The sequence below is a fragment of the Lipotes vexillifer genome, unplaced genomic scaffold (assembly GCF_000442215.2).
Source record: "Lipotes vexillifer unplaced genomic scaffold, Lipotes_vexillifer_v1.1 scaffold231, whole genome shotgun sequence".
Classification (NCBI taxonomy): Eukaryota; Metazoa; Chordata; class Mammalia; order Artiodactyla; family Lipotidae; genus Lipotes; species Lipotes vexillifer.
Genome location: NW_006791822.1, coordinates 138,586 through 149,150, shown reverse-complemented (window position 1 = coordinate 149,150; position 10,565 = coordinate 138,586). Strand labels below are relative to the sequence as shown.

General features: G+C 33.0%; 1 protein-coding gene across 2 annotated transcripts in view; it reads left to right on the top strand.

The window, feature by feature from the left end:
* Window positions 1-8,312, top strand: part of ADAD1 (adenosine deaminase domain containing 1) — a 51,275-nt gene extending 42,963 nt beyond the window's left edge. For both annotated transcript variants that reach the window (XM_007464833.1, XM_007464832.1), the window contains exon 11: window positions 8,199-8,312. In XM_007464833.1, coding sequence (XP_007464895.1) covers window positions 8,199-8,312 — 114 coding nt within the window. The remainder of the gene's footprint in view (window positions 1-8,198) is intronic.
* The last annotated feature ends 2,253 nt before the right edge of the window (window positions 8,313-10,565 follow it).

Genomic DNA, 10,565 nt, shown 5'->3' with positions numbered 1-10,565 from the left:
AGCAGGAATTTGTAGCACCTTTGCCCAAAGCTGTTCCTGTTTTCTCTCCTTCCTCTCTGCTAGTTTGAACGTCAAGAACTGTAGTTTTATCAGATTGAGAATGCCACCAAAAGTAGTAGATTTTCTGCTAGAGGGGATGAACTTGATTTGTGGCATAGGGTGAAAATTTGTGACTTTTTCAACTAAATGTGCCAAACCTGGTAGAGGAAGAAAATGGAGAAAATCAGTAACTTTGCTGGCCCAAGGTTGCAGTCCTTGGGGCAAGTGGTATACCAGTTAGTAACTTAACAGGTAGATCTTGGAAGTGAAAGAGCCATGGAAGGGTTGAGAGAAATTCTCTGTATATCCTTGGCTGACTGAGAAATTACACTCATGTGCAATGGAGACTCAAGAGAACCCAGTAACGAGTGAAAGTGTGAAATAGAACTGCCTGCAACATTAAATACACTGTACCACCCACCCCTCCCCAAATGAATTGATCAGAAAAAGGTGGAAGCCTTTTAGGTTTAACGTGTTTGAGCATAATGTCTGCTGAAATCTTTTCCTTATCACTAAGCTATTTGTTTATCACTAAGCTTTGCAGATACAGGGTAACCCCTAGGAAGCCAGGCTAAAACATAACAAAACTGGAAAGAGACAGTACACACCATGGGGAAAACAGATCTCACAATTGCAGCAAACTTAAAAAAAATAAAACAGAATCCAGAGTTACTACAATATATTATCTAAAAAGTCTGTTTCAACCAAAAATTATAGGATATGTAAAAAACAGGAAAGTAAAACCTATACTCAGGAAAAATAACATTCAATAGAAACTGGTTCTGAGTGGATCCCAATGTTGAATATAGCAAAGGCTTCAAATCAGCTATTATAAATATGTTCAAGTAATTAAAGGAAAATACAACAATGTTTCAGTAAATAGGTAATCTCGGTAGAGAAATAGAAACTACAAAAAGAAAAACCCCAAATGAATATTCTAGGATTGAAACAATATATAATAACTGAAATGAATATAATTCTCTAGATGGGTTCAACAGTACATTTGAGATTGCAGAAAAAATATCAGTGGACTTTCAAGATAGATCAAAAGAAATTATTTTAAAGGACAGAATGAAACAGGTGAAAGAAAAATGAACAGAACTTCAAAGATTTGTGGAACAGTATTAAGTGTACCAACTTATGTTGGGTTGCCTTTACTTTTTTAAGTAAAAATAAAAGACACATTTTTCATTTTCATCAAGAACTTTATTGAACAACGTATTTACCCTTTTGTTCCACTACCTTCTGCCATTTTTCAGGCAACTTCATAATTCCATCTTCCCAGAACTTTTTCTTTTCGGGTAAAGAACTGCTCTGTGTACCTTTTACAGTCTTCCAGGGAATTGAAATTTTTTCCATTAAGAGAATTTTTTAAAGAGCGCAATAAATGAAAATCCAAAGGTACAATGTCTGGTAAATATAGCAGATGAATCAGAACTTCCCAGCCAAGGTGTAACAGCTTTTGCCTGGTCATCAGAGAAACATGCTGTCTTGCGTTATCCTGATGGAAAATTATGCATTTTCTGTTGCCTAATTCTGGATGCTTTTCATCTAGTGCCGCTTTCAGTTGGTCTAATTGGGAGCAGTACTTGTTGGAATTAATCGTTTGGTTTTCTGAAAGGAGCTCATAATGGAGGACTCCCTTCCAATCCCAGCATATACACAACATCAACTTCTTTGGATGAAGACCAGCGTTTGGTGTGGTTGGTGGTGGTTCATTTCACTTGCCCCATGATCTCTTCCGTTCCACATTATTGTACAGTATCCACTTTTCACTGCCCGTCACAATTTGTTTTAAAAACGGAATGTTTTCATTACATTTAAATAGAGAATCTCATGTGGAAATACAGTCAAGAAGGTTTTTTTGGCTTAACTTATGTGGAACCCAAATATCAAAGTGATTAACATAACCAAGCTGATGCAAATGATTTTCAGCACTTGATTTGGATATTTTGAATATGTTGGCTATCTCCCGCATGGTATAACTTTGATTGTTCTCAGTGAATGTCTTGATTTGATCGCTGTCAACTTCAACTGGACTACCTGACCGTGGAGCATCCTCCAGCGAGAAATCTCCAGCACCACACTTCAGAAACCGCTTTTGACACGTTTGATCAGTCACAGCACCTTCTCCGTACACTGCACAAATCTTTTTGTGCATTTCGGCTGCGTTTTACCTTTCTTGAAATAATAAAGCATAACATGCTGAAAATGTTGCTTTTTTCGTCCATCTTCAGTATTAAAATGGCTACACAAAAATTCACCAATTTTGATAAGTCTTTTTAAATGTACAATGATATGACAGCTGTCACATACAATCTAACAAAATTGTTTTGAATGAAGTTGAAGATAACTAAGTGATACTAGAGCCATCTTACAGAAAAAAAGAAACGAACCTTTTGGCCAACCCAGTGCTAGGAGTCCTATAAGAAAAGGAGAGAGAAAAGGGATCAGGAAAAACACTTGAAGAAATTACTAAAAATAACCCCATATTTGAGGAAGAATATTAACAGATCCAAGAAGCTCAAGAAACCCCAAGAAAGAAAAAAATAAAGATTCATACCTAGATACATCATAGTCAAACTGCTTAAGACCGAGACAAAGAGAAAATCTTGAAAGCAGCAAGAGAGAAAGTAGTTATCAACCATAGACCAATACATTTAAGGCTGATTTCTCATTAGCAGTAATGGAAGCAAACCCAGAAGAGCCAAAGCAATCTTGAAAAAGAGCAAAGTTGGAGGATTCACACTTCTTGATTTCAAAGCATACTACAAAGCCATAATAATCAAGATAGTATAATACTGGTATTAGTACAAACATATAGATCAATGGAATATAATTGACAGTCCAAAAATAAACCCTGGCAATTATGGTCAAGTGATTTTTAACAAGAGTGCCAAGATCATTTAGTGGGAAAAAATAGTCTTTTCAGGAAGTAGTCCTGGGACAACTGAATATCCCCATGGAAGAGAATGAACTTGGACTTCTACCTCATACCATATACAAAAATGAACTCAAAATGGATAGACCTACGTAAGAGCTAAAACTATAAAACTCAGAGAAAAACATAGGAGAAAATATTTGTATTCCTAAGTAAGAAAAAAGGCTTCTTAGATCTGATAACAAAAACACAATCCAGAAGAGAAAAAAAATAGTATTTTAAACTTCATTAAAAGTAAAACTTTTGCATTTCAAAAATTATCATTAGGAAATTTGCAAATCATATATTTAATAAGGGACTTGTATCCAGAATACACAAAAAACTTTTGCAACTCAATAATAAAAAGACAGAAGACCAAATTTTTTGAATGAGCAAAGGATTTGAACAGACATTTCTACAAAGAAAATTTTTAAATGGCCAATAAGCATATGATGTTCAACATAGTCATTAGGAAAATGTGAATGAAGACCACAGTGATATACTACTTTACACACATTAGGACATAGCTATAATAAAGAATGACATTAACAAGTGTCAAGAATGTGAAAAAATTGGAACTATCATGCATTGCTGATAGGAATATAAAATGGTACATCTACTTTGGATAACAATTTAACAGTTCCTCAAAAAGTTAAATATGAGTTATCGTGTAACCCAGGAATTTCACTCCTAGGTATATGCATAAAAGAATTGAAAACACTTATCCACATCAAAACTTATACATAAATGTCTGTAACAGTATTCATAATACAGAAAAGGTAGAAACAATCCAAATGTTCATCCACTGATGAATGGATAAACAAAAAGTGGCATGTCCATACTATGGACTACCATTCATCCATAAAAGGAACTCTGAAATACTGATACATTCTACAGTATGGGTCAACCTTGAAAATGTTAAGTGAAAAAAGCCAGCCACAAAAGGCTGCATGTATGATTCCATTTATATGAAATGTCTATAATAGGCAAATTCATAGAAACAGAAAGTAGATTACTGATTTCTAGGGGCTGTGGGGAGGAGAGAATGAGGAGTGACTGCTAATGGGTCAGGATACCTTTAAAAACAAAAGCAAAATAAAAACATTGCCAGGTAGACAAAAATTAAGAAAATTTGTTGTTAGCAGAACTTCTCTAGGAGGAATTCCAAAGGAAGTCCTTGAGGCTTAGAAGAAATTATACCAGATGATAACAAGTCTACAGGAAGGAATAAAGAATACTATGAACAGTAATTATGTGGGTAGATATAAAAGATGTGTATATTTTTTCTCTTATTTTCTTTAAAAAACCAAAGTTGTTTAAAATTATTTTAGCACTGTATTATTGAATTTTATAATGTATGTAAGTGGAGTATAAATGGCAATAATAAAGGACAGAGAAAGAAATGGATCAGTATTGGAACAAAGTTGCTATATATTAGCAGGATTAAGTCAGTATGAATCTGAAGCAGACTATGGTAAGAGAAAGAGGCATATTGTAATTCCTAAAGTAGCCATGAAGAGAATAGCTGGAAAACTACAGCTAAAACATCAACAGAGGAATTAAAATGGTGTACTAAAAATGCATTTTTAAAAGGACTAGAAGGCAATAAAGAAGCAGAGAAATAAAGGACACAGGACTTGGAAAATAAAGTGAAATGGCAGACATAAATCCACTATATCAATAATTACATTAAATTTGAATATTCTAAATGCTCCAGAAAAAAGATGGAGATTTTTCAGATTGGGCTAAAAAAGCAAGATCCAACTGTATACTGTCTGTAAGAGACACATTAAATTCAAAGACACAAATAGATTGAAAGTAAAAGGATGAAAAAAAAAGACATACCAGGCAAACAATAGCAGTAAGAGAGATGGAGTGTTTATATTAAAATCAAACAAGAACACATCAAGATGAGCAATATTACTGGAGACAAAGGGTAACGTGTTATAGTGGTAAATGGTTAATACATTAGGAACATACAACAATTATATAAGTATATGGGTATAACAGCAGAACCCCAAAATACATAAGTAAAAAATGACAGCATTTAAAGGTGAAATGGACAATTCTACAATTATAGTTGGAGGTTTTAATGTTCCTCCCTCAGTAATTGATAGTTCAACTAGACAGAAAATCAGTAAGAATATAGAAGGCTTGAATAACACTACAAACCAACCAGACTAAACACTATACACAACAGCAGAATATACATTCTTTTCAAATACACATGAGGCATTCTCCACTATAGGCCATATAGACCATAAAGCAAGTCTCAATAAGTTTAAAGGATTAAAATCATACAAAGTATGTTCTAACTACTATGGAATTAAATTAGAAAACAACAGAATGAAATCTAGAAATAATTATACATTTGGAAATTAAACAACTTCTAATCCACAAGTCAAAGAAGAAATACAAGGGAAATTAAGAAATATCTCAAACTGAAGAAAATGAAAATACAGCATATTAAAATTTAGAGAATATAATCAAAGAAGTGCTTAGAAATGCATAGCTTTAAATGCTTATATTAGAAAGGAAGAGAACCATAAAATCAGTTATTTAACCTTCCACCTCAAGAAGTTAGAAGAGCAAATTAAAAAAAAAAATGAGAGAAGAAATAATATAGGATGGGTTGGAAATTAATGAGATAAAAGGAAAATCAGTAGAAAAATCAATGAAATCAAAAGTTGGTTCATTGAAAAAAATGAGCAAAAAAATTCATAATGCTTTAGCTAGACTAAAGAACTAAGAAATAACTGAGAAATGAGACAACGCAAGTGATCAAAATCTTGATGAAAGAAGAGTCATCACTGAAGACCCCAAAGAGCTAAAATAATTATAAGGAAATACTATAAACAACCTTTTGTCAACAAATTAGACAAGTTAGATGAAATGGATGCATTCCTAGAAAGACAAATTACAAAACTTGACTAAACAGAACATCTGAATTGAACTAAAGTAAAAACAAATTGAATTATTAGTTAAAATTCTTAAAGAAAAGCACAAGTGCAGTTATGGGTTCGCTGGTGAATTCTACCAAACATAACAGCAGAAATTAACATAAATCCTACAAAAACTGTTTAATAAAATAAAGGAGGAGAGAATGCTTCCCAACTCATTTTATGAGGCCAGTATAATAACCCTGATACCAAAAGTGGTCAGAAACATCACAGGAAGTGAAAACTACAAATCAGTATCTCTTAGGAACATAAATGCAAAAATTCTTCATAAGATATTTACAAACCAAATCCAGCAACATATAAAAAGGATTATACACCATGACCAAGGAGGTTTATTCCAGGATGCAAGGGTGATTTAACATCAGAAAATCATTTGATGAATTATGTGAATATATTCAGGTTCAAAACCCACGTACTTATCTCAGTAGATGTACATAATGCATTTGACAAAATCCAACACCTATTCACAATAAAAACACTGAACAAATAAGAAATAGAAGTGAACTTCCTCAGCCAGATAAAGGGCATCACTGAAAAACTACAGTTTACCTGACAATGCTGAAAAGCTGAATACTGTTTCCCCTTCCCCCAAAGATTGCTCTCACCACTTCTAGTCAGCATGATCTGTAGGTCCTAGGTAGAGCAGCAAGGCAAGAAAAGGGAATAAAAGGCATCCAGACTGGAAAGGAAATAGAAAAACTGTCCTTATTTCTAAATGATATTGTATGTAAAATATCCTGTGGGATCTACCAAAATCAACTATATTATATGTGAACTTAGCACACAGTGTAAGAACAACATAGAAAAATAAATTGTATATTTATATACTAGGACTGAACACTCCAGAATTAAACTTGAGAAAAAAATTTCATCCACAGGAGCATAAAAATAAACTTAGGAATAAATTTAATAAAAGAAGGTAAGACCTGTACACCAAAAATGATGAAACATTGCTGAGAGAAATTTAAAAAGACCTAAGTAAGTGGAGAGATGTACCAATTAATAGATTGGAAAACTCAGTGTTTTTAGAATGTCACTTTTCTCCTAAATAATCTATGGATTCAGTGCAAGTTCTATCAAAATCCCAGTAAGCTTTTGTGTAGAAATTGATAAGCTGATTCTAAAATTGTTACGTAAAATCCAAAGGACATAGAAGAACCAAAACAGTTTTTAAAAAGAAAATAATTGGTAGAGTACCCTACCTAGTTTCAACAACTTACCATAAAGCCACAGTAATCAAGACAATGTATTGATGTAATGATAGACATATAGATCAATGGAACAGAATAAGAGACCAGAAATACACCCACACACTTATGATCAATTGATTTTGTTCAAAGGTACAAAGCAATTTAATGGGAGAAAGAAAAATCTTTTCAACAAATGGTGCTGGAACAGTTGGGTATCTGTGGGCAAGCCAAAAAATTAACTTAGACTTATATCAGTCATACAAAAACTTCAAAATGGATCATAGAACTAAAAGAGGTAAAAACTATAAAAACTTCCAAAGAAAATGTGAGGAAACATTTGTCTTCGTAGGTTAGGCAAATTTTTCTTAGATATGACACCAAAAGCACAATCCATAAAAGAAAAAATTGATGGACTCCAGAATTTAAAACTTGGATTAAGAAAATGAAGATACAAGCCACAGAATGGAAGAAAATACTTGCAAATCATACACTTGACAAAGGTCTTAGATCTAGAATAGATAAAGAACTCTTATAACTCATTATTAAGTGGGCAAACAACCCAGTTTTTCAAAGTGGCAAATAATATATACAAGTGGCTAATACACATATAAAAGGTACTCAGCCTGATTACTCATTAGGGAGATGCAAAATCCAAAAATCCAAAAGACTGACTACACCAGGTGTTTTTGCGGAGAAACTAGAAACCTGTTGCACTGCTGACTGGAATGTTAAAATGGTATAAAGCACTTTGGAAGACAGTTTGGCAGTTTGTTATGGAGACGAACATATACTTACCATGTGATCCAGCACAGGTGATTTTTATTTACTTCTGTTTTCTCTATTTTCAAGTTTTCTGTAATGAGTATGATTACTCTTCTAATTAAAAATTAAAGAAGAAAAATTGTCTTTTAGGAGTGTTGGGAAGGAAAATTTTTAGTTTCAAAAACAATACTGAGGAAAATGGGAAATCAAAAAGATTTTTCTTAATTTTTAAAATGTCAAACTAAAGAAAGAAGATTAGGGCTACTTACCTTTCATAAGCCTAATTCTGCCTATATTCTATAATTCAATATTTTTTTCTTTCTGTAGCATATGTCTGGATCCTATCAAGAAGCTAAAACTTTGTTGAAATCCTACTTACAGCAGCATGGCTATGGCTCCTGGATTGTGAAATCTCCCTGTATAGAGCAATTTAGTATGTGAATTAATCCATTGTCATGTTAAAAATCGTTTTTTTTGTGTGTTTTGACTACTAAAATTTTCTTTTAAATGTTGGTGGTTTTCAGCTTTTAAAATCAGTCATGCAACAGCAGTGTTCAGAGATTGCTGAAATTTTGTAAATATTCATGTCAATTTACATTGAAACATTAGGGTTTTAAATGTTTTTTAGTTTTTGAAAAAATAATTACCTGCTTCATTATATAGCTATTGTATATTTATTTTTATAGACATTATAAAGCCATTACCCTTTTGTAATTTAAAAGAATATTCATTTTCTTTTAAGTTTTTGCTTTAAAGTTATTTGTTCAGCAAAGATTTTCAGCATTGTGTCCTGATATCTCACTCGTTTTTTTCTTAATTAAAAATTGGAATTCAAGAATATAAATAATAGGGCTTCCCCCATGGCGCAGTGGTTGAGAGTCCGCCTGCTGATGCAGGGGACACGGGTTTGTGCCCTGGTCCGGGAAGATCCCACATGCCGCGGAGCGGCTGGGCCCATAAGCCATGGCTGCTGAGCCTGTGCATCCGGAGCCTGTGCTCCGCAATGGGAGAGGCCACAACAGTGAGAGGCCCGTGTACCGCAAAAAAAAAAAAAAAGAATATAAATAATAATTCTTACTCATTTGTTGATTAAATCAACAGACATTTGAATGTGTAATATTTGCCAATAACCATAGTAAGAAACAGTAACTAAAACATCATTTCTCACGTCAGAGAAGCTCTTGAATGCAAACTAAACATGTAAATGCAGAAAAATGTTAACCATGTTAGGGAATAATTTGATACATTAGTTATTCTGATTAATAGAGGATTATTGTAAATGCTTTAAGATTGCCTATTTTCAGGTATTCTGTAAGATTCATCCAAATGTTATTCTTTATAATTTAGATTAGTAGGGATTTCTAATAATAGATCAATAAAAGATTATTTAGCTTTATATTTGTATTTGTTTATACAGTTAGATGAAAGAGAAAGTTTAGTTACTCTTGGGTTAGGATATATATCTTTATTGAAGTTGGGAGTTTGTTCCATACTTTAGCCTCTTCAGTCTCTTCCTTAGTTTAAATCACAGATGAATTAAGCATTGGCTCTCAGATTTTGTTCCTCTTAGCTTGGATCTTTATTAAATTAGTCTCACTCCAACTCCAGCCATATGAACTATTATAATATCTGATAAGGTTAATGTAGGGTTGTTGTGTTTTTGGTTTTTGGATTTGTTTTTTGTCTATTCTAAAAGTATGGTAGAGTTTAGTTGATGAACACTGAAGTCATTCTGGAAAGACATACTTACATGTCTTTCAGTAGACTAGATTTTATACTTACCAGTAGGTTGAACCATGTGAAATTGCCATTTTTATGGGGGGGAAATAGGTCAAAAATGGTCAAATATGGGCAGTTTCATGTGGATCAACATAAATATACTGTTATTAATAAGTTCCATTTCCATCAGTTAGATGATATCTAGTGCTTATTTCTCTAAATTGGTATTTCCTTCCAAAATCATTTTAGTCTCTTATCTGGGTTGATTCCATCTACAGCTAATTTCCAGCCTTTATTTCTATTACTTTACCTCTCTTTGATAGTAAATTGCCTCTAAAAATACAACACCTTTCATCTTCTCTTGGCTCTTCACATTTGTGGATATTCTGCTTTTGACTGACACAAAATAAGGAAAAGCACCAAGTGGTTAATATTTGCTTCTGAAAGTTTTACCTAACTAGTGAAAGGTCATATGTTAGACAATTTATTTCCTCAAGAAATTTTTAATTTTAAGGGTAAGATAAAACAAATATACCCAGCTGTTTTATAGACAGAATCTAGTAAGTGCCCCTTATTTATTCAACAAGTGGTCACTGAGTGACTCTGTGTATGTATTATGTCTACTTAACTTACATATGGTGTTGTGATTTAGAGAAAGATTATATTCTAGAGAGGGATAAGCTATATAAAGGGTAAAGGAGATGGCATTCAGTAGAAGGCAGTCATTTAGCAGAAGGGGCAGGATATAGATGTGAAACCCAACATTGGCTGTTACGACTCTTGACAATTGTAAATTATTTAATTTCTTTTAGCTCAGTTTTTTATCTTTGCAAGGATGAAATTGGTACTTGTGGTGGTTATTCTTTGTTCAGTGTTGGAAGCTTAATAGAAAGAACTTCAGACTGCCCTTCATCAAAAGTGGAAATGCTTATTATCTCTTTTATATATAATGTATTGGGGTTGTACAAAATATTT